The 25,319-nt window shown below is 40.7% G+C and overlaps 2 protein-coding genes across 3 annotated transcripts; both read right to left on the bottom strand.

Annotated features, from left to right (window-relative positions):
* Positions 1 to 1,982: 1,982 nt before the first annotated feature.
* LOC149088643 (chymotrypsin inhibitor-like) lies at positions 1,983 to 5,247 on the bottom strand. Of its 2 annotated transcripts, XM_089253060.1 has the most exons (3): positions 5,128 to 5,247; positions 2,391 to 2,583; positions 1,983 to 2,227 (listed from the first exon to the last, which is right to left on the bottom strand). In XM_089253060.1, exons 1-2 carry the CDS (start codon positions 5,207 to 5,209, stop codon positions 2,414 to 2,416), a joined length of 252 nt encoding a protein of 83 aa, XP_089109186.1. In that variant the 5' UTR covers positions 5,210 to 5,247; the 3' UTR covers positions 1,983 to 2,227; positions 2,391 to 2,413. The 2 variants fall into 2 exon arrangements, with proteins under 2 accessions (XP_089109186.1, XP_089109185.1); XM_089253059.1 differs by having other exon boundaries at positions 1,983 to 2,583.
* Positions 5,248 to 11,002: 5,755 nt separating this feature from the next.
* On the bottom strand, positions 11,003 to 19,978 carry LOC149088642 (chymotrypsin inhibitor-like). Its single transcript, XM_089253057.1, has 2 exons — positions 19,831 to 19,978; positions 11,003 to 11,591 (listed from the first exon to the last, which is right to left on the bottom strand). The coding sequence occupies exons 1-2, from the start codon at positions 19,910 to 19,912 to the stop codon at positions 11,422 to 11,424; spliced, it is 252 nt and encodes an 83-aa protein (XP_089109183.1). The 5' UTR covers positions 19,913 to 19,978; the 3' UTR covers positions 11,003 to 11,421.
* Positions 19,979 to 25,319: the final 5,341 nt, after the last annotated feature.

Below are 25,319 nucleotides of genomic sequence, written 5' to 3'. Positions count from 1 at the left end.
TTGCCCTGGTCGACGTCTAACATTTCCTGTTCCTTGGAATCGATTCCACAGCCTTGCAACGACACTTCTGGCGACTCCAACAGCGTCCGCGACACTACGTTGTGGTTGCCCGGATTCCAGTCTGCCTATAACACGTCATGCCATGGATTCCGGTAAATCACGTTGTTGAGACATCCTCAAGTCACCTTGTCTCAAAAAAAAAATACTGCGCAATCGAATTTCACAGTTACGGCAGTAAAACAGACGTTTCTGCAACATACCGATTTCTGCCCTTATCTCCTTTTTCTGGTTTGTGACGTCATGAACTTTTATTTGCATATGAAGTTTTCTTCTTCCGTTTCCTGCTAGGCTTTAAATTATGGATGATTCATTTTATGTTACTTATCGGTATACATCTTTGCGTAATTTTGTTAAAACCATGTGCTCCCCTAATTGTTTTCAGCAGTGTGTATATATATATATTATTCAGATACCCGATCCAAGAGGCAATTTTAAGCGTAATTTTCGTGTTTCAGTGGCCTGAAATCAATGAAGGACGGATATTTCCACCTCTGTAATATTTTCACTATTCAGCATTCATTATTTTTGACACAACATGGTCATTCCATGTGCACGTGGACTAATAAGGCCAAGTTTCCACATCTGTCTTATCACCGAGGGCGCTAGCCATGCATCATTTGTGAGGTCATATTGGTATTATCCACCGCCCCTCACCATAAGGACCACCCTTTAAGGGTCATTCAAGTATTACGTCATCATCGATGGGGGGGGTTTCCGATTTGCTGACAAGGGGGGGGGGGAGGTTTAGATAATGCTTACGTCATCGACCCCCCCTTTATGAAAACATGAGTTAGGATTCAGGGGGAGATGACGAAATTTTGCGACAAAGGGGGGGGGGAAGGGGGTCAGCGTTTTGCTGACTTTTGCTGACAAGGGGGGGGGGGAAGGGGGGGGGAAGGGGGGTCAAAAATGGCTAAAAATTTGCTTACGTTATACTTGATTGGCCCCCTTATCAGACATTGGGCCTCTTAACAGTTTACGGACAATTTTCTCTAATGCCTAAATATCTGGGGGGGAGGGCCCTTCAAAGTATGGCCACTGGCCAAATTCGCCCCACGAAGCTTTTTATTGTGGCCTGCCCACCATTGTTAGAGAATGACTGAAACATTGCACACAGACGATTAAGAAAAAAATATTAATTTGATTGCGCCCGTAGACCAATGAGAGACGGAGCACACATAATAGTAATTCAGGAAAACAATTTCGACTATATTCATGGGACTACATGTGGAAGTCGAGGCGGTGATAAATTTTCTTCAGGATACGTTAAAAATATATACAGGGTGTCCTGCAAGTTATAATTTGTTATTTATCTTATAAACCTTTGTAAGGTTTCCAATTTAAAAAATCGCTCAAAAAAATATGCTCAGAAATCACCATGTACCAGTCTTGAGAGTGAAAATACAGGGTGTCAAAAAATAGAAAAAATCTAAATTTTTATATGTACGTTGGTTGATGACGTAAGCAACCTTCAAACCCCCCTCCTCCTTGTCATCAAAAGTCAGCAAATCCAAAACCCTCTCCCCCCTCCCCGATGCTGACGTAATACTTGAATGACCCCTTAGGAGAGACAGAACAAAAACTTTCTAATTGGGCTTTTGCAAACCTGATTCCATATAATTATAATAACAATTTTAGATTTTTTTATTATCTGGCACACTCTATTTTCACTCTCAAAACTTACACAGGGTGATTTTTGAGCACATTTGGAGGATTTTTTAAATTGGAGGCATTCCTCTACATCGAAGATTTGATGAGACAAAGACCGCATCAGGACTTGCGAGACACCCGGTATAAAGATTAAACACCTCCTTGAGACTGATATCAATGCATTTTTTTATTGTATCGTGTTTTTATAGACATTATGTATGCCAAAAATTCTCCTTAATGAATTTCAGGAACAAATTTCATGAAACCCATGATAGAAAATTTATTTATCCATGAATATACATGTCATGCCATCACAGGCATGAATTTGCAATTTTTGAAAATATTTTCTTTGTACTGGACCCCGATCGCAAAATCGGCGTATACGCCGCTCCCCCAAGAGTGTGTGTGTGGTCGCTGCAAACAACGTGCGGTACTTTTGTCGGTAGAAAGCCATTCTTCCGAATACATCGCTCTCAAATTTTCAACAATTGTCCAGACTTTGTCTCCACAGATACGTCTAAAATACACCACAATAAATTTCAGGAACAAATTTTATGATTTTTTTAAAATTTTATCGTCGTGATACACATGTAACTTTTCCATGTAATGCAAAAAAATCTGTACAGTATATTTTTTGAATTTTTTTTTCGTTATACTCCTAATACTGAGCTGAAACTTACATGATTATTACATTTTTTTTTATTTAGCAATCTTCGCGTCGGACACATGTCGCTCCTTTCGCAACGTAGCCGGTTTTGCACATGCATCCAGGTCCGCATGCTAGACAAGTGAACGTTCTACTTCGATTATCACATCTGGGAGGACATGCACTTGCGCATGAGCTCTCTTCACTGTTCGGAGGACATGGTGGCTCTGGAAATAGAAAGATGAAATGAAAAGTGTGCATTCATGCTTTCTGGGGTTGTGTGTTAATAAATAAATAAAAATATGTTGTGATTGGATATGAATACACGAAATGAATGGATTATAATTCGTTAGCCGAAACCAATTGTTTTTTACATATAAACAATAAATTATCATTTACTAAACCCTGTGACCGATGCTGCACACACACAAGGTTTGCTTCTATTTACACAACAAACATTAACCTTTTGCGGTCTGAATAAGAAAGAAGTTGGAAATCCGTAATTTTAAAGTTTTTGCGCTGTCTCTTAAAGCTAAAAATAAAAAAACATCCACGTTTCTACGTGGATTTTTGAGCACAGTACGTCTATATAAAAAAGGGTTTTTTTTCATTTTATTATTTATAAAACCCCTTGAAATATGAATGACGTATCTGAGATCCACACGTTATTTGCATATTTTTTCGAATTGGAAGTATATCTCTGCGATCAACGGTTCTCCAGTAATTTGCGGTTCCAGGAGTTAGCTATGCACCCTGTCTAAAATTAGTGTGAACACGTGATGAAGCTCTTCAAGTTCTTCAATGAGTGTTTATTGTTGTAAAAAGGTTTGACGAAAATGGTTTCTCACCTGAACGTGTTGGAACGAATGGTTTCTCACCTGAATGTTTTCGAGAAGGTTTATTTAAGGTTTGTGTATTTGTTAAAGAACCGAATAGAACAGACTGACAACGATCAGGTTCTCCTTCGCTAACGCGATTTTAGCTCATTGCCCCGGAGGGTCCTGGTCATGCCGGAGAATATTCTGAAACGCAAGGGGAAAAATAATAATTGGGGTCCCTATCATGGGATCTAAATGATCCCTAATCATGTATGTGTGCTCAAATTAACAATGCACCTTCAAAATATTCGCTCGCAATGTACATTCACTCACAAAAACGTCGAAATGTGTGCAAGGTATAAATATAAACATATCACTTATACACGCACAGAAATGGGAAACACTGAACAAAGAAAAAAGAAACCATAGGCTCTAGCACATGGGACAAAGAGGAGTCCGAGGCCTGTTCATGTTCATTCACATACAATTTCAATGTTATGGGCATCTTTTTCTCAGCCACCTCGTTGGGCATTTTACCTGTTCTGGCGTTGTATTTGTATAAGAAATCACGCACGAGGTTTACAACGATATTTTTTACTACCATAATTTCGTCTATAGCGTTATTTTTTGAACCCCCCCCCCCCTGCCCGCTACAACGACATTTTTTATATTTCACTCAGAACCATCTTCAACATATTTGCGAATTCCTCACCAGGGTTTGTTTTTTCGAGGGTGTTTACTAACATCGGAAATTTGCACTACCTCAAAAACCCGATGCGAAAGTTGTTGCCCTGTCTCTGCTGAGGCCACCAAAAGCATTCCACGTTTTTAAATGCGATATTTGCTGAGAAAGATGTAAAAATTGGGAAAGAATAGCATAAATTAGTGGTGAGGAAACCACGAACCGCGGGCCAGACGCGGCCTGCTCAGGAGTTTTATCCGGTCCGCCGCAGATTTTAAAATAGATTTTAGAGTGCCTAAAAAATTAATATGAGGGGGGGGAGTGGGGGTTTGCTTATGCAAAATATAGGTGTGAGAATTGAAATAGAATTTGGGTAAGACAAGGCATAAAGTAACGGATAACGCTTCTTCCAATTGTTTATGTACTTCTTTCTCAACTTTTCACCGATTTTGAATTCAAACATTTCACCGAATATCACACTTAGAAACGGGGAAATTTGTTTGTTGGCCTCGGGAGAGACGGGTAACAACTTTCTAATTTTGTTTTGGAGGACAGGGTGTGTCCGTATAAAAAGTTAATTTTCATTTTATTTTGATATCCATGCAATCCCTCGCAGTATGAATGACTTATATGAGGTCCACACGTTATTTGGATACGTTCTCCAACTGGAAGTATGCCTCTAGGATTATTGGTTCGCCAGTAATTTGCGGTGCGAGCATTAACCTATGGACCTTGTATAAAGGGAAGTAAGAAAAGTGCGTGCGCAACATTTTATTGGCGAACCATTGATACTTGAGGCATAATTCCAATTAGAAGAAATATTCAAATATATATAACGTGTAGACCTTATACATATATATATCTGCACAAACTGTGCACAGCCAGATTCCCCGCTTGGACTACATAAAAAATGCCAAAAGAACTGTATATGTACGACCCATAGTTTTGGAGACAAATGCGAAGTATGACGTTATATCCGGTGCAAAGTAAAAAATTTACTGGAAACATGAACACATCGCGGTATTTGCATATGCCCAAAATGTCCACCTCGCATATTGAGGCATGCACGCGGGGCTAACGAGAAAGAGTTCTCGTTCCAATTGGAGAGACTGTTCCAATTCGGTATATATGCAAAATTTAGCGACGATCGATCTAAAATTGTAGATTTGTATAGAGAACATACACACACACAGACAAAAAATCAATTTTATAGATAGATTTACCTATGTCAAATGTTCCCAAAAAATAAAATAAACTAAGCATGTACTTACGAATCGGGTATGGCATTTGAGCGTATGAACTCCCAAAGAAGCAGCAAAGCATAGCGATCAAAACTATAATCTTGCTATTCATCTTGACGATATTTGATGTCGTAGATTGCGAATTAGAAGTATTAGGAATGATCGAGTGTTATATATATATATATATATGTACTTACACACCGATCAGAATGTAAGACGAAGTAATACAATTCAGCTGCTCCAATGGAAAACAAGCCAGGGTGTACGTGAGCCCACGTAAGCTATTCCGAAATTCTGAACGTGTGCGCCATCAAATATTGCTGAACAAAGAATAGACTCACGCGTATGAATCTATAGATATCCCAAAATGCCGTATCATCAACTTCTCGTGATATTTCAGAGATGAAAGAATTAAATGGAATAATTATCACTGTGAAAATGTTTTTTATTTTTTTACCAAAATGGAAGTAGACACTTTTTATGAATTTTTTGTCGCTGAACACGAAAATAACCCTTAAAATTCTCTCCTGACTCAGAGTTTTCAGAAATTTCACTGTTTACATCTAATATATACCGCTGCAGGACGTTATAATTACGATAAGTGAAAGAAAAAAATAAGGAAAAAGAAATAAAATATGTATAGGCATTGCCGCTCTAGATAAAGCTGCTATCGACGCGGTATAAAAAGGAAAGTTTATTAACTCTTATTAATATATATATATATATATTATATACACTGCTCAAAACAATTAGGGGAGCGAGCAAAAAAGGGAAGAAAACCGTGCGAGACAGCCACGTATTGGCATAAAATGGATAGTACACGCGTATCAATGCGCAATACAGAAGAAACACGTAAAAAAATTAGGAATTAAGCTTTAATTCTTTGAAAATATGGAAAAAACATGAAAAGGTGATTTAGGGCAACAATTTGGTTACATGTAAACGGTAAAAAAAAGTACTGTTTAGACATGATGCATGAGTTTTAATAGGGCGTGTGGTCTCCTCGAACAGCTAAGACTGCTGCACACCTGTTTCCCATGGATGCAATGAGGTTATCGATCAGACTTTGCACTTCTTGAGGAGTGGAACAGTATTCCTCTCCTAAAGAAGTGCAATCTGCAAGTCTCGGACAGTAACAGGCGGCCTTGGTCGAGCAGCAATGCGTCGTCCGAGCATGGCCTAAACAAGCTCGATTGGATTCAGGTCAGGAGAGCAGGCTGGCTATTCCATACGCTGTATTGTTTCAGCTTCAAGCATGTTCTCCACCAGACGAGCTCTATGTGGTCGGGCATTATCGTCCTGGAAAACAAAGGAATCTCCAATGGCTCCAGCGTAAGGGATAACATGAGGTCGCAGTATCTCGTCTGCATTCCTTCGGGCCGTCAAAGTGCCATTCCGAATGATATACAGGTCCGTACGTCCGCCTATGCTGATTCAACCCCATACCATCCAACCAGCTCGTCTGTATTGTGACCTTTCACGAACGAATGCGGGGTTATTTCGAGTGCCCCTGTCCCTCCATACCAGAACACGTCGGGTGTCGCACTCCAGACTGAATCGGGACTCGTCTGTAAACAGCACTTGGCTCCAATCATGTTGTTCCCAATCTCGATGTTCAGGAGCCCATTTTCTTCGGGCCGCACGGTGGCGTGGGGTCAACGGAATGCAAACCATTGGCCTACGTGCATAGGGCCCTCCCTCATGAAGCCGATTACGTACTGTTTGGCTGGACACCCTTCGTCCTGTTGCCAAGAGCAACCGTCTTTGCGGCTGCGTAGCATTCTATGTTCTGTTTCGACGGGCTGTTAACCGTACATACCGGTCATCATTTGCTGTAGTGGCGCGTGGCCGACCTTGCCCTGGTCGACGTCTAACATTTCCTGTTTCTTGGAATCGTTTCCACAGCCTTGCAACAACACTTCTGGCGACTCCAACAGCGTCCGCGACACTACGTTGTGTTTGCCCGGATTCCAGTCTGCCTATAACACGCCATGCCATGGATTCCGGTAAATCACGTTGTTGAGACATCCTCAAGTCACCTTGTCTCAAACAAAAATACTGCGCAATCGAATTTCACAGTTACGGCAGTAAAACAGACGTTTCTGCAACATCCCGATTTCTGCCCTTATCTCCTTTTTCTGGTTTTTGACGTCATGAACTTTGATTTGCATATGAAGTTTTCTTCTTCCGTTTCCTGCTAGGCTTTAAATTATGGATGATTCATTTTATGTTACTTATCGGTATACATCTTTGCGTAATTTTGTTAAAACCATGTGCTCCCCTAATTGTTTTGAGCAGTGTGTATATATATGTATACTAGGGGGGCTCTGCCCCCCTGCCGCCTTTGGCGGCCAACCCCCCCCCCCCACTTCTCTCCCGGACATATCTTGTTTATTTCGTCCCACTTCATCAGCGTGCTATGGAAAAGGGGAAAGGGACGTGTGAAAGCACCAGCCTACTGAAGAAGCGAATTTTAATGAAAATAATAATAAAGCAACAAAAAACAAATGAGATTCATCAAGTATCCCCAGAAAACTTCCCCCATGGGGGTCTCCAGATTCAATTCGCTGAATTTCAGTGGGGCCCCACACTGGATATATCTTGGGCTACCGATGTGTTGCAAATTTTACAATGTTAAACCACAAAAATCAATGAGATACATTCAGGGGCACCGAATTACAACCTGCCAACATTTCCATGAAGCCCTGACCTGCAAGCTTGTCGGACACCCCCCTGTGAGAATTTTTCATTTTTATCAATTTTACAACGAATAAAATCCAGGGCCCCACATCCAGTAGCGGGGACACAATACGCAGATTTTTAGTGGGGCCCCAGACTGGCTATATCTCGGGTTTCGGCTGTGGCAAATTCTACAACAGAAAAGAATGAGATTCATCCAGGGCCCCCAAAATGAAACCTGTAAACATGGGGCCCCCCGACTTGGAAGCTTGTCGGTCATCCCCCGGTGCGAGTGCCATGAAAAATTTTCATTTGTATTCGTTTTACCAACGAATAAAATCCAGGGCCCCAAAATGAAACCTGTAAACATGGGGCCCCCGACTTGGAAGCTTGTCGGTCATCCCCCGGTGCGAGTGCCATGAAAAATTTTCATTTGTATTCGTTTTACGAACGAATAAAATCCAGGGCCCCCAAAAAATTACCCGGGACACCAATTCGCATACTTTTGGTGGGGCCCCAGACTGGCTTTATCTCGGGCTTCCGCTGTTGCAAATTCTACAACAGAAAAGAATGAGATTCATCCAGGGCCCCCAAAATGAAACCTGTAAACATGGGCCCCGACTTGGAAGCTTGTCGGTCATCCCCCGGAGCGAGTGCCATGAAAAATTTTCATTTGTATTCGTTTTACCAACGAATAAAATCCAGGGCCCCCAACCAATTACCCGGGACACCAATTCGCATACTTTTGGTGGGGCCCCAGACTGGCTTTATCTCGGGCTTCGGCTGTTGCAAATTCTACAACAGAAAAGAATGAGATTCATCCAGGGCCCCCAAAATGAAACCTGTAAACATGGGGCCCCCCGACTTGGAAGCTTGTCGGTCATCCCCCGGTGCGAGTGCCATGAAAAATTTTCATTTGTATTCGTTTTACCAACGAATAAAATCCAGGGCCCCAAAATGAAACCTGTAAACATGGGGCCCCCGACTTGGAAGCTTGTCGGTCATCCCCCGGAGCGAGTGCCATGAAAAATTTTCATTTGTATTCGTTTTACCAACGAATAAAATCCAGGACCCCCAACCAATTACCCGGGACACCAATTCGCTTACTTTTGGTGGGGCCCCAGACTGGATATATCTTTTGCTTCCGCTATCGAAATTTTTCAACGTTAAAGCGGCAAGAAAACAATGAGATCCATCAAGGGCCCCTGGAAATGAAAAATTTTTACTTATACGTGAAATCTTCCCCGGGTACCCCGACCCTGTGTTGGGAGCACTGCTGTTGTGTGTGTATATTATACATATATATACCTCTCGGCATGGACCTCCCCCCCCCCCTCCACAAAGGAAGGGCTGACAGGGGCCACAACGATTCTTATCACTTTTTGATTTTTCACACTATAAATTAATCACAGAGGGGCCCCTGAAAAGCTGGTTTGGGGGCTCGAAATCTAAATTCCAGCCTGAGGGCTCTGCTGTAGGATGTAGGAGCCTCTTGGTACATGCACATAACATGGTCCCGATGGGTCAAATGGGTCCCGATATGTGAATATCGACCCAATATCGATATATGATATCATATCGATATATGAATGTGAATATCGATATATGAATCGAACCCACTTCCGTAACAGACTTCCGTCACTCGGTTGCTTAGCAACAGGCCCTTTTCGAGTTTGTTTGTGATTTTATATTATAGAATAGATAGATATATATATTATTCAGATACCCGAGCCAAGAGGCAATTTTAAGCGTAATTTTCGTGTTTCAGTGTCCTGAATGAATGAAGGACAGATATTTTCAACTCTGTAAAATTTTCACTATTCAGCATTGATTATTTTTGACACAACATGGTCATTCCACTTGCACGTGGACTAATAAGGCCAAGTTTCCACATCTGTCTTATCACCGAGGGCGCTAGCCATGCATCATTTGTGAGGTCATATTGGTATTATCCACCGCCTCCCACCATAAGGACCACCCTTTAAGGGTCATTCAAGTATTACGTCATCATCGATGGGGGGGTTTCCGATTTGCTGACAAGGGGGGGGGGAGGTTTAGATAATGCTTACGTCATCGACCCCCCCTTTATGAAAATATGAGTTAGGATTCAGAGGGGCAGAGCTGATGACGAAATTTTGCTGACAAGAGGGGGGAGGGTTCAGCGTTTTGCTGACTTTTGCTGACAATGGGGCGGAGGAGGGTCAAAAATGGCTAAAAATTTGCTTACGTTATACTTGAACGGCCCCTTATCAGACATTGGGCCTCTTAACAGTTTACGGACAAATTTCTCTAATGCCTAAATCTGGGGGGGAGGGCCCTTCAAAGTATGGCCACTGGCCAAATTCGTCCCACGGAGCTTTCTATTATGGCCTGCCCACCATTGTTAGAGAATGACTGAAATATTGCAGACAGACGATTAAGAAAAAAATAATAATTTGATCGCGCCCGTAGACCAATGAGAGACGGAGCACACATAATAATAATTCAGGAAAATAATTTCGACTATATTCATGGGACGACATGTGGAAGTCGAGACGGTGGTAAATCTTCTTCAGGATACGTTAAAAATATATACAGGGTGTCCTGTAAGTTCTAATTTGTTATTTATCTTATTAACCTTTGTAAGGTTTCCAATTTAAAAAAATCGTCCAAAAAAATATTCTCAGAAATCACCATGTACCAGTCTTGAGAGTGAAAATGCAGGGTGTCACAAAATAGAAAAAAATCTAAATTTTTATATGTACGTTGATTGATGACGTAAGCAACCTTCAGATCCCCCTCCTCCTTGTCATCAAAAGTCAACAAATCCGAAACCCCCTCCCAGATGCTGACGTAATACTTGAATCACCCCTTAGGAGAGACAGAACAAAAGCTTTCTAATTGGGCTTTTCCCAACAGAATTCCATATAATTATAATAACAATTTTATATTTTTTTATCATCTGGCACACTCTATTTTCACTCTCAAAACATACACGGGGTGATTTTTGAGCACATTTGGAGCATTTTTTTAAATTGGAGGCATTCCTCTACGTCGAACATTTGATGAGACAAAGACCGCATCAGGAGTTACGAGACACCCGGTATAAAGTTTAAACACCTCCTTGAGACTGATATCAATGCATTTTTTATTGTATCGTGTTTTTATAGACATTATCTATGCCAAAAATTCTCCTTAATGAATTTCAGGAAGAAATTTCATGAAATCCATGATAGAAAATTTATTTATCCATGAATATACATGTCATGCCATCACAGGCATGAATTTGCAATTTTTTAAAATATTTTCTTTGTACTGGACCCCGGTCACAAAATCGGCGTATACGCCGTTCCCCCAAGAGTGTGCGTGTGGTCGATGCAAACAACGTGCGGTACTTTTGTCGGTAGAAACCCATTCTTCTGAATACATCGCTCTCAAATTTTCAACAATTGTCCAGACTTTGTCTCCACAGATACGTCTAAAATACACCACAATAAATTTCAGGAACAAATTTTATGATTTTTTTAAAATTTTATCGTCGTGATACACATGTAACTTTTCCATGTAATGCAAAAAAATGTGTACAGTATATTTTTTGAATTTAATTTTTGGTTATACTCCTAATACCGAGCTGAAACTTACATGATTATTACATTTTTTATTTATTTAGCAGTCTTCGCGTCGGACGCATGTCGCTCCTTTCGCAACGTAGCCGGTTTTGCACATGCATCCAGGTCCGCATGCTAGACAAGTGAACGTTCTACTTCGATTATCACATCTGGGAGGACATGCACTTGCGCATGAGCTCTCTTCACTGTTCGGAGGACATGGTGGCTCTGGAAATAGAAAGTTGAAATGAAAAGCGTGCATTCATGCTTTCTGGGGTTGTGTGTTAATAAATAAATAAAAATATGTTGTGATTGGATATGAATACACGAAATGAATGGATTATGAATCGTTAGCCGAAACCAATTGTTTTTTACATATAAACAATAAATTATCATTTACTAAACCCTGTGACCGATGTTGCACACACACAATGTTTGCTTCTATTTACAATACAAACTTTAACCTTTTGCGGTCTGAATAAGAAAGAAATGGAAATCCGTAATTTTAAAGTTTTTGCCCTGTCTCTCCTAAAGCTAAAAATAAAAAAACATCCACGTTTCTACGAGGATTTTTGAGCACAGTACGTCCATATAAAAACGTTTTTTTTTGTCAATTTTAATATTTATAAAACCCCTTGAAATATGAATGACGTATCTGAGATCCACACGTTATTTGCATATTTTTTCGAATTGGAAGTATATCTCTGCGATCAACGGTTCTCCAGTAATTTGCGGTTCCAGGAGTTAGCTATGCACCCTGTCTAAAATTAGTGTGAACGCGTGATGAAGCTCTTCAATGAGTGTTTATTGCTGTAAAAAGGTTTGACAAAAATGGTTTCTCACCTGAACAATGTTTTCGAGAAGGTTTATTTAAGGTTTGTGTATTTGTTAAAGAACAGAATAGAACAGACCGACCACAACCAGGTTCTCCTTCGGTTACGCGATTTTAGCTCATTGCCCCGGAGGGCGTGGTCATGCCGGAAAAAGTTCTGAAACGCAAGGGGGAAAAATAATAATTGGGGTCCCTATCATGGGACCTAAATGATCCCTAATCATGTATGTGTGCTCAAATCAACAATGCACCTTCAAAATATTCGCTCGCAATGTACATTCACTCACAAAAACGTCGAAATGTGTGTGCAATGTATAAATATAAACATATCACTTATACACGCACAGAAATGGGAAACATTGAACAAAGAAAACAGAAACCATAGGCTCTAGCACATGGGACAAAGAGGAGTCCGAGTCCTGTTCATGTACGTACAATTTCAATGTTATGGGCATCTTTTTCTCAGCCACCTCGTTGGGCATTTTGCCTGTTGTGGCGTTGCATTTTTTTTTTTTTTTCACGAGCGAGTTTTACAACGACATTTTTTACTACCATAATTTCGTCTATAGCTTTCTTTTTTGTGAACCCTCCTGCCCGCTACAACGACATTTTCTATATCTCACCAGGGTTTGTTTTTTCGAGGGTGTTTACCATCATCGGAAATTTGCACTACCTTGTCCTCAAAAACCCGATGCGAAAGTTGCTGCCCCGTCTCTGCTGAGGCCACCAAATGCATTCCACGTTTTTAAATGCGATATTTGCTGAGAAAGATGTAAAAATTGGGAAAGAATAACATAAATTAGTGGTGAGCAAACTACGAACCGCGGGCCAGACGCGGCATGCTCAGGAGTTTTATCCGGTCCGCCGTAGATTTTAAAATAGATTTTAGAGTGCCTAAAAAATTAATATGAGGGGGGGTGGGTGTTTGCTTATGCAAAATATAGGTGTGGAATTGAAATAGAATTTGGGTAACACAAGCCATAAAGTAACGGATAACGCTTCTTTTAATTGTTTATGTAGTTCTTTCTCAACATTTCACCGATTTTGAATTCAAACATTTCAGCGAATATCACATTTAGAAACGGGGAAATTTGTTTGTTGGCCTCGGGAGCGACGGGTAACAACTTTCTAACTTTGTTGTGGAGGACAGGGTGTGTCCGTATAAAAAGTTAATTTTCATTTTATTTTAATATCCATGCAACCCCTTGCAGTATGAATGACTTATCTGAGGTCCACACGTTATTTGGATACGTTCTCCAACTGGAAGTATGCCTCTAGGATAAACGGTTCGCCAGTAATTTGCGGTGCGTGCATTTACCTATGGACCTTGTATACAGGGAAGTAAGAAAAGTGCGTAAGAAACATTTTACTGGCGAACCATTGATCCTTGAGGCATAATTCCAATTAGAAGAAATACTCAAATATATATAACGTGTAGACCTTATACATATATATTTGCCCAAACTGTACGACCCATAGTTTTGGAGGGGTGTAATGTGATAGGCCTCCTCGTGGTGCACTCTGGGTAACGCCAAATCTATCACACGTCATTGTCATCGCTTTTTGTGCTCATATACTTCACCTTCAATAGCCCAAATTACACGTTTATTTCTACACATCTTGCAGTACATGTCTTGCGTCTCGTTTTGTCCTGTACATGTTTGTCTTCTGTGTCCAACCCCTCATTGTGGGCCCCGCTCAGGCGGGGAGGGGTCCTCCCGGATGGGGCATTGCTTCTAGCGTATGCTCCATCCGGGACGCTGTCTACCTGCGTGTTTGCCGTGCGTGGAGACCCGTAAGGCTGGAGATGGGGATCCTGGTTAGCCTGATGCGCTAGCTTTGGCCTCGGATTCAGCCGAAACGGGAGGCCTGGATTAGCCCCGTCTGGGTCAATCGGCTGGTCGCCTCGGTGGCTGAAGGGGTTACACTACTGGGCAGGTAGAGGGACCGGGCCTGCCGGACTTCGTGAGGTTTCTTGGTGCTGCTTCACGTCGCTCTTGGATCTGGAACGCGTCTGCTCGTCTGTTTCGGTGGTGTATAGTTCCTACCTAACCTGGCGTTGCCACTAACCTTCATCAGTTACGTGTGCGCGTCCCCTCGTAGGGCTCCATGGTGGGCATGGTCGGTAGGGGCCGAACAAACTATCTCCAAAATGGGGAAAAATACAAATGCACCAAAACGTCAACGTATAGCTATGAGCGAAACAATTGTCACTGAACCTGCTCCTACTGTTTCATTTTTCTTCTTGCATTCTACTGACACCGATAAACCTCTGGCCGTGCGTGGCATCACCATTCTTAATAGACAAAGCTCTCTACGGCACAATAGGCACATTAAAATCAGTGAAGGCTCTTCGTTCAGGAGACCTTCTAATTGAAACTAACACACCGAAACAATCCGAACTTATTCAAAAGCTCACATCTCTTGGGAATATTCCCATAACAGCAAAAATTCATCCCACGTTGAATTATTCACGTGGTGTCATTTCAGATACTAACTTGATTAACATGGATGAAGAACTACTAACAGAAGAGCTGGCGTCTCAAGGCGTAACATCTGCCAAACATATTATGAGCCGCAAAGATGGCAATCCAGCTCCATCACGTAACATAATCCTGACATTCTCATCACCGACATTGCCGAAAGATATTAAGATAGGCTATTATAGCCTCAAAATCCGCCCATACATTCCTAACCCTGTTAGATGCTTTAACTGCCAGAAATTCGGTCACTCACGAACGGCGTGCCGAAGTCAACCCACCTGCGCAAAATGCGGTGAGAAGGACCACATTTCGGACAACTGCACTTCAACATCATTCAAGTGCGTCAATTGCGGTGGCATTCACCCCGCATTTGACAGAAAGTGTCCGAAATGGAATGAAGAAAAAGAGATCCAGAAGATCAAGGTCCTTAACAACATCTCATATATCGAAGCACGCCGTCGTATAACCTCTAACCAAACTCCAATAGGTACTAGATCATACTCTAATATGCTAACAAATCCATCAACAGCTAATAAGACTAACAATGTCACCAAAGCATCTGTAACAACTCAGACTGAACCAATAGCTGACACATCAACTCAAACATCATCATCTAACCAACCGTGCAATAGTTGTGGCTGCTGTTGCTCCGCTGGATTCCGGAGGGAGTCCACTACCTCCGAAGAAGAAGCGGGAAAAGCAACGGCTAACACATTCATAATAACTACAGATACTAAACCAAAAATCAACTCTGCAAACAAATCAAAAAAGAAACCATTCAAGACCGGATATTCACGAAAAGCTGTACAGAGAGCGCTGAAATGTCCATCCATGAAGAATGTGTCACTTCTTGATGACAAATCAATTGGTGACATGGACCTTGACAATAAATCAGATTCCGGTACTACTCGCCGTAAACTAGACCGGAATAAATTTAAAGATCTTGAACCGTCTAATTCTACTTAATTTATGGCCAACATAATTCAATGGAACATTCGTGGTCTTAGATCCAATTATGAAGATCTCAAGGATTTGATCAATCGTTATCATCCTGTTTGCGTGGCACTCCAGGAAACTTTTACGAAGCCCTCGGAGACATGGAACATCAGGCGACATTCCTTGTTCCGTATTGATTACGATGACGGGAGTAGAGCTTGCCGCGGTGTTGCTCTGCTGGTTCCACATCACGTGTCGTCGCGCGTTTTAACGCTGCGCACGAACCTGCAAGCCATCGCGGTAGAAATCTCTACAGGCCTAAGAATTACCATCTGTTCTATTTATTTGCCACCAAATGACACCATCTTACAGAGAGATCTAGAAAATCTGATTGATCAATTACCTCCACCATTTTTTCTTCTTGGAGACTTCAATGCACATAACATGATATGGGGTTCTAACAGCAACACCCCACGTGGCGAAATGGTTGAACGGCTGTTAGAAGACATGGACCTCACCATCATGAATGATGGCAGTTTCACTCATTTCCATGCCCCAAACAATAGTTTCACTGCAATAGATCTATCCTTATGTTCACCCTCACTCTTGCCCATCTGGTCCTGGTCGGTTGATCCGGACCTCCACGGGAGCAATCATTTTCCTCTAGTGGTTAAGTGCCTTGATCGAAGCCATAGCATACCTGAGGGTCCTCCTCGGTGGAAGCTTGTGGCCGCCCGATGGGCAGACTTCACGGTCAAGGCAGAAATCACGGAGGATATGGTTTCGCAACCCGACGTCGACCACTGTGTTGACCTTGTCACCAGTTGTATCATCTCTGCAGCAAATGAAACAATACCTAAAGTCTCCTCGAAACTTCCTAAATTTCCTAAACCTTGGTGGAACCACGAATGTAATCTCACGATTAAAGCACAAAAGAAAGCATGGAGTAGGTTCCGGCGGTATCCTACCCATGACAACAAGTTGGCATTTTTAGAAGCAAAGGCGATAGCAAGAAGAACCAGGCGCCAGGCTCAACGTGAGTCCTGGCAAAAGTTTACCACGGGAATCAATTCATCTACTTCATCTAAAGTCATTTGGGACCGGATCCGAAAAATCAATGGTCATTATCAGTCTCATCCCATCACTATTTTAAACACCAATGGCACTATCATCAGCAATGTGAGGGATATTGCGGATACCATCGCCGCCCATTTCGCCACTGTCTCCAGTGATGCGAATTACCCCCCATCGTTTCATCCCATTAAATCATCAGCCGAACATACATCGTACACCTTCCGGCCTTTTACACCGGAGGGGTACAATTCCTTGTTCACCCTTCATGAACTGACGACGGCCTTGCAGCGAAGTCCTGACTCAGCTGTAGGGCCGGATGCCATTCATTATTCCATGATTCGGCATCTATCACCAGAATCACTGTCACATTTACTCATATTATTTAATCGGATCTGGGTCAGTCATTCATTTCCTGACACCTGGCGAGCAGCCATTGTTCTTGCATTCCCGAAGCCTGGCAAAAATCCTCAACAACCTAACAGTTACCGACCCATTGCTTTGACCAGTTGTTTATGTAAGCTCATGGAAGGCATGGTCAACTATCGCCTTATGCACTACCTTGAGGTTAACAATATTTTATCGAAACATCAAAGCGGCTTTAGACGGTTCAGGTCCACAACATGCAATATGTTACGCCTTGAGACATCAATAAGACAAGCATTCGTAAAGAGGGAGCATATGATAGCTATATTTTTCGATATAGAAAAGGCCTACGATCGTACATGGAGGCACGGAATTCTTTCCGACCTCTATAATAGCGGCTTGCGGGGCAACTTGCCCATTTTCATTAAGAACTTTCTTGCTCGCCGCATCTTCCAGGTACGGATCGGAAGCACATTATCAGCTCCCCAAATTCAAGAACAAGGTGTACCTCAAGGTAGCATTTTAAGTGTGACACTTTTTATTTTGAGACTCAACGGTGTGTTGAACCAACTCCCGTTGTCAGTCACTGGCGCACTTTACGTGGATGATCTGTTAATATCATATCAATCAGTGAATATGAGGTCAGCCGAGAGACAATTACAAACTGCTCTCAACAAGATCAGCAAGTGGGCTCATGATAACGGTTTCTCTTTCTCCGCTGACAAAACCGTCGCTATGCATTTTTGCCGGCGTCGTGAGCTTCATGATGACCCACAATTATTTTTAAATAATAGTCAAATACCTATTGTGGAGAATACAAAATTCCTCGGCATTTCATTTGACAAGAAACTTACATTTAAACCTCAAATTGCGCAATTAAGAGCTCGTTGCATGAAGACGATGAACCTCTTGAAGGTCATCTCTTCTACATCGTGGGGAGCTGACCGTAAGTCGCTCCTTCACTTATATAAAGCTTTAATAAGATCGAAGCTCGACTACGGCTCCATTGTATACGGGTCGGCACCTCGGAGCTATCTGAGTGTGCTCGACCCAGTCCACCATCTCGCCCTGCGGATTTGTTCTGGAGCATTCCGGACGTCTCCAATGGAGAGCCTGTATGTCGAATGCAACGAGCCATCACTGACATCAAAACGCCAACAACTTTCTTTGAAATATTATATCAAAATGAAGTCTTTACCAGGTCATCCACTTCATCGTGTCATTTTTAATCCCTCATTTCATAGACTTTTTGCTGCTCGACCTTCATGTGTTCCATCTTACGGTCTTCGTATGAGGGCACTTGTGGAAGAACTAGAATTAGACATCAGTCGTGTGGCCCCAGTTGCTTGGCAACTGGCACCATGGGAGCAGTCTCTGCCAGATGTCTCTCTTTCATTATCATTATACCCTAGAGCCACCACAGCAGATGTCATATATCGACAGATATTCTTTAGGCACAGGGGTAGGTACAACAGGTACTTCCCCATATATACCGACGGCTCCAAGAGCCCTGGCCATGTCGGTTGTGCCTACATCTGCTGTGAGGAGACATCTTTCAAACTTCCAGACACATTCTCTATTTATTCGGCAGAACTGTATGCAATCCTTCAGGCTCTACGTCATATACGACGCAAACGCCACCGACGATGCATCATTTATAGTGACTCTCTCAGCGCGTTACAAGCACTGTGTTCCGTCAGTTTCCACACTCATCCATTCATTCATGCCATTTTTCATGAACTGCATTACCTCATTCATCATGGTACCACAGTAAAATTATACTGGGTACCAGGTCATGTAGGAATACCGGGCAACGAAAAAGCAGACACCGCAGCTCGAACAACAACTAACATTGACAATAACCTTTTGGTACCTGCCAGTGACCACTTCTCAATCCTCCGGGAAGTGATGCATCACCGCTGGCAGGATCATTGGAACCATCAGATAAATAATAAACTTCATGCCATCAAGCCCACACTTGGCCTTTGGCGTTCGAGCTGCAGAACTAACAGAAAGGAGGAAGTTCTGCTTGCCCGGTTGCGCATAGGACACAGTCGCCTAACACAATCATATTTGTTATTACGAGAGAGTCAACCAGAGTGCCCTCATTGTCAAAGTCCATTGACCATTGCTCATGCTTTTACTTGTTCACATCATCGTCATCATTTTACGACCACTTTTGGTCATAGTCATCTTTCACTTCATGATATTTTAAATGACAATAGCGATGCATCTCGCATTTTTAAATTCATCAAAGCCATTGGTTTTTATGACAAATTATAGTTTTTAAAATTTATGTCATTGTTTTACGTTTCATGTTCCGTTTTATATGTTTTAGTTTTTTGACATGACAGAAGGACATTTTTCTCATTTTTATGTCTTGCTTTGGCGCAGTTTGACCAAATTGGTCCTTGCGCCAAAAAATTCAAAATCCAATCCAATCCATAGTTTTGGAGACAAATGCGAAGTATGACGTTATATCCGGTGCAAGGTAAAAAATTTTATTGGAAACATGAACACATCGAGGTATTTACATATGTCCAAAATGTCCACCTCGCATATCGAGGCATGCACGCGCGCCGTCTGGGCTAACGAGGAATTCTCATTCCAATTGGAGAGACTGTTCCAATTGGGTATGTATGCAAAATTTAGCGACGATCGATCTAAAATTGTAGATTTGTATAGAGAACATACACACACACAGAAAAAAATCAGTTTTATAGATAGATTTACCTATGACAAATCTTCCCAAAAATAAATAAACTAAGCATGTACTTACGAATCGGGTATTGCATTTGAGCGTATGAACTCCCAAAGAAGCAGCAAAGCATAGCGACCATAACTATAATCTTGCTACTCATCTTGACGATATTTGATGTCGTGGATTGCGAATTCGAAGTATTAGGAATGATCGAGTGTTATATATATATATATATATATACTTACACACCGATGAGAATGTAAGACGAAGTAATACAATTCAGCTGCGCCAATGGAAAACAAGCCAGGCTGTACGTGAGCCCACGTAAGCTATTCCGAAATTCTGAACTTGTGCGTCATCCAGTATTGCTGAACAAAGAATAGACTCACACCTATCAATCTATAGATATCCCAAAATGTCGTATCATTAATTTCTGGTTATATTTCAGAGACGAAAGAATTAATGGAATGATCATCACTGTGAAACATTTTTTCATTTTTTTGGTTTTTTACCAAAATGGAAGTAGACACTTTTTATGAATTTTTTGTCGCTGAACACGAAAATAACCCTTAAAATTCTCTCCTGGCTCAGAGTTTCCAGGAATTTCACTGTTTACATCTTACATATACCGCTGTAGGACGTTACAATTACGATAAGTGAAGAAAAAATAAGGAAAAAGAAATAAAATATGTATAGGCATTGCCGCTCTGGATAAAGCTGCTATCGACGCGGTATAAAAAGGAAAGTTTGTTAATTGTTATTCGCACTATTGTATTCCCATAGCGTTATGTGTAAAATGCTATATATTATTCATATACCCGAGCCAAGAGGCAATTTTAAGCGTAATTTTCGTGTTTCAGTGGCCTGAAATCAATGAAGGACGGATATTTTCACCTCTGTAAAATTTTCACTATTCAGCATTCATTATTTTTGACACAACATGGTCATTCCATGTGCACGTGGACTAATAAGGCCAAGTTTCCACATCTGTCTTATCACCGAGGGCGATAGCCATGCATCATTTGTGAGGTCATATTGGTATTATCCACCGCCTCCCACCATAAGGACCACCCCTTAAGGGTCATTCAAGTATTACGTCATCATCGATGGGGGGGGGGGTTTCCGATTTGCTGACTTTTGATGACAGGGGGGGGGGGTTTAGATAATGCTTAAGTCATCGACCCCCCCTTTATGAAAATATGAGTTAGGATTCAGAGGGGCAGAGCTGATGACGAAATTTTGCTGACAAGAGGGGGGGAGGGTTCAGCGTTTTGCTGACTTTTGCTGACAAGGGGGGCGGAGGGGGTCAAAAATGGCTAAAAATGTGCTTACTTTATACTTGAACGGCCCCTTATCAGACATTGGGCCTCTTAACAGTTTACGGACAATTTTGTCTAATGCCTAAATCTGGTGGGGAGGGCCCTTCAAAGTATGGCCACTGGCCAAATTCGCCCCACGGAGCTTTTGATTGCGGCCTGCCCACCATTGTTAGAGAATGACTGAAACATTGCACACAGACGATTAAGAAAAAAATAATAATTTGATCGCTGCCGTAGACCAATGAGAGACGGAGCACACATAATAATAATTCAGGAAAATAATTTCGAATAATGTGATTTTTCTAATAATTGAAAGAAACAATTTCGGAATAATTAAAAGAAATAAGAATTTTCTATAGAAATAATTGCGAAATTTATTAAATTATTTCTTATTAATCGGTGAATAATTCCAGAATTATTGAAAGAAATAATTGTTGAAACATATATTTTCGGTATTAGTGCAAAAATAATTTCGGAAATATTTTTACCTATGCAAATTATTTCACTATTTACAAAAAATAATAATTCCAGAATAATTAAAAGAGAGATATTAAGATTAAATATTAATTACAATGCAATCAATATTTAATAAGTAATTACAGTAAATAATTAAAAATTAATTAATTAAATTATTTCCAGAATAATTAAAAAAATATTAGAAATTTCCCCAGAAGAAAGAAATTATTTCAGAACTAATAAAAGGTGTAATATTTCAGAATAAATGAGGTATTCAATTATTTTTGGCCATTCTGTTACGATAAAACACTGTAAATCTGAATTCCATCTTAAAATTCTAAATCAGCGTTTCCCAACCTTTGTTGAAGTTCGAGGCACTAACATTAAAAACCTGGGGCACCCTTCCTCCTTGAATACAGAATACAGTTTATACTACAACAAAAATCACCGAGTAAAAATATATCAATAAAGTTTTGTCCGATAAATCATTAATATGAAACTTGTGATTGATGCTTAGAGCACAGATACTTGAAATCAGGCCTTACAGTTTGGCAACGAAACACGTAAATTGTCCTCGCGGTCTTCTTGCAGTCTATTTCTTGACAGATGGCAGCACTACACATAAGAAGAGTACAGGAACAAACTTCACAATATATATACGCACATTCCGGATGTATAGGCTGACCATATTTCCTCGAGAGAAATACGGGACATTGGGATTCCAAATACGGGACATCGCCAATTATAGCCAAAAATGACGCCAAAACCGAACAAAGTCGCCAAATATTGTTGAAATAATGGAGAAATCACAATGGCGGGAAATGCAGCATTACTGCTAATTGCAGTATCGCCCAGCCCCTCATCCGGGCAATGGCTAAAATTGACAATGGTCGATAGAGCCTGGGCGGTGCACGGAATGAAATGAAATGAAATGCTAATTGCAGTGGATTAAAATGAATTCCATGAAAAAAAAAATTTCAAAGACAAATGTGGGAGATTCATATACTCATTTATAGTTGTAGTTATCATATATAATTTATAAGTTGAAAATAATTTCAATCTTTGACTTCAATAAAGAATAAAAATTCAAGTAGGCTTCGTGCAAAATACGGGAAAAACCGGGACACTTTTGCTAAAAAGTCGGGACAGCCAAAAAAACAGGAAATACCGGGACTATCCCGGGAAATACGGGACGTATGGCCACCCTACGGATGTACCAATTCGTTAGAGATTCCGTAGAGGTATGTGTACAAGCTGCATGTACGGTTGAGTAGTAGTAGTCTATTTCTTGCTTTGCAATTTGTTGTCGCCATAGCAGCAGAGAAGGCTTTCTCACATACAGTAGATATGATGTGGAGGACGAAAGCGCGTTAAGGAAGTTGGTGCACGCAAATTTTCCAATTTTTAAATACTATGAAATTTTCTGCGCCTATCTGTGTTTAAGTTTTTGTTCTACGTGTATTAAAAATATTTTTAATGTATTTTTACATTAACGGTGTGCTGGCAGGCATTACACATGCTAATGTTTTTCACTAAAATGCGTTTTTCTCAAACTGTGTTTATTGTTAGATAAGGAACATTTTTCCTTATTATATATCCAATCACCATGCGGTATTATGTGAGATAACGAGGAAGAAGAAACAAAAGAGGATGCTGTGGTTCAAAATGTAGCAAACTCGTTAGGTTGTCTTACTGACGTTACAGATCAGATGAACTTGGCAACCCGTGCGGAGGCCTTCTATCTGGAGTGGAGTGCGGAGTTCAACCCGTGCGGAGTCTCTAGGATGGTGCTCCTTCAACCGATGGCCAGCGGTCCAAATGTGGCTCGCCATACTTTTTGCTGTGGCTCGTCAGCCATTTTTTGAAAATATCTGCTTTACGTAGAAAGCCTATTAAATTCCAAAAGAATAAATAAATAAAATCGTTAAAGAGTCCTATGGCCACTGAAATCTTTACTGCTGTATTTAGAATTATGAGATACTTTATAGGTTTAATTGTAATGTTGTGTATGTGATACATTGAAGGGGCGTCGTAACGAATTCGGGGGGGGGGGGCGACCCTGAGCCAAAAATATTTTTCAGGGCTATGATTTCATATATATGATAAGGTAAATGTGATGATCTGGTTATTATATATAATAATCGGTTATTATGCATATTAACCGGTTATTATGCATAATCACAGATAATTTTGGTAAGTTTGATAAATTTCCCTAAATTTATCACTTTCACTGGTACCCGCATAGTACCTGTCTTTGCTAAATTTAATAAATTTCCCTAAATTAAAGTCACGGGTGATTATGCATAGTACCCGTCGTTGGTAAATTCAATGAGAGCCAAAAAAATTGTCACTTTTACTGGCGATAATGCATAATACCGAAGCAACGCGTCGTTCGTAAGCATGATAAATCGCACTATACGCTCTACCATACATGATAATTCATACATATATTGTATCATTACATCGGGATACGACTGTAAAATTTGTTGTCAATATATCGGGGTTCTATATTTATTACACATACTCATTTGCGAATTGTTTCATATTTATCAAATTCACCAATTACACTGGGGATATTATGCATGATCACAGAAAAAAGCGAAGAATTTTAAGTATTTATCAAATTTACCAACTACGCCTCGGTATTACACATATTCGCCAATAAAAGTTATAGATTTATCAAACTTACCAAGACGATTGGTAAGTATGCATGTCAGATTCATCCATTTACCGTAACATATATACATATTTCGAGAGGCCAAATGTAGCATCCAAATACGTAATTACAGCAATTGACTGTAATTACAGCAATTAACGTAATTAATCACCCGCAATGCCTGGAAGATTGAAGGCCCCCCCCGTTCTATTACTAAACGGACTGCACGCACGGCATTTTACTGGTGAACCGTTGATCCTAGAGATCAACTTCCAATTAAAAAAAGTAACCAAATAACGTGTGGACCTCAGATACAGTCGAATCCAGTTTTAACGAAAACCGTTACAGCGAAAAATCTCGTTTTAACGAACACTTTTCTAATCCCCCAAATGAGTTTACATAGGAACAATGCTAGGTTACCTGGGATTCCTTTATAACGAAATTTCGTTTTAACGAAGTGATTCCTCTGGTCACTTGGCGTTTGTTATAACGGGATTCGACTGTACTTCATTCATATTGCCAGAGGTTGTAAAGTTATTAAATATAATAATTATTTTTTATACTCTCCCCATGTGCCCAAAACATAATCAGAAAATTGATACCCTGTCTCTCCTGATACCAAACAAATTCCACGTTTCTAAGTACAATATTTACTGAGATATTCGAATTCAGAAAATCGGAGAAAAATCGAAAAAAAAAAAAAACCAGCATTAACACTAGAAGGACCAAACCAATCATTTTGACCGCTTCGGTCATCTCGCTCAATTTTCCTGATCAACCAGATCGTTCAGAACGTTGAAATTCCACGAATTTTCCTAAAATTGCCTGACCGTTACTTCACGTTCAAGCTGTTAACGATAAATTTGAAGGATGTATTAGACGTATAGACGATAAATGTGGTAGCCTTGTTCCACGTTTGAAAAGTTAAGAAACGAAAAAAAAAAAAGAAAAGAAATAAAGGTGGGGAAGAAACAATACAGTCGGATCCCGTTATAACGAACTCCAAGAGACCGGAGGGATCACTCCGTTACATCGAAATTTCGTTATGAAGGAATTCCAGATTACCTTGCATTGTTCCTATGTAAACTCATTAGGGGGGATTAGAAAGCACACAACTTTCATATGGTTTCATATGG

The sequence above is a fragment of the Pholcus phalangioides genome, unplaced genomic scaffold, assembly GCF_987345545.1.
Source record: "Pholcus phalangioides strain wild (caught in Gottingen) unplaced genomic scaffold, Ppha-v1.0 ptg000003l_1, whole genome shotgun sequence".
Classification (NCBI taxonomy): Eukaryota; Metazoa; Arthropoda; class Arachnida; order Araneae; family Pholcidae; genus Pholcus; species Pholcus phalangioides.
Note: the sequence above shows the minus strand (reverse complement) of the source record. Positions and strands in the feature narration are given on the sequence as shown.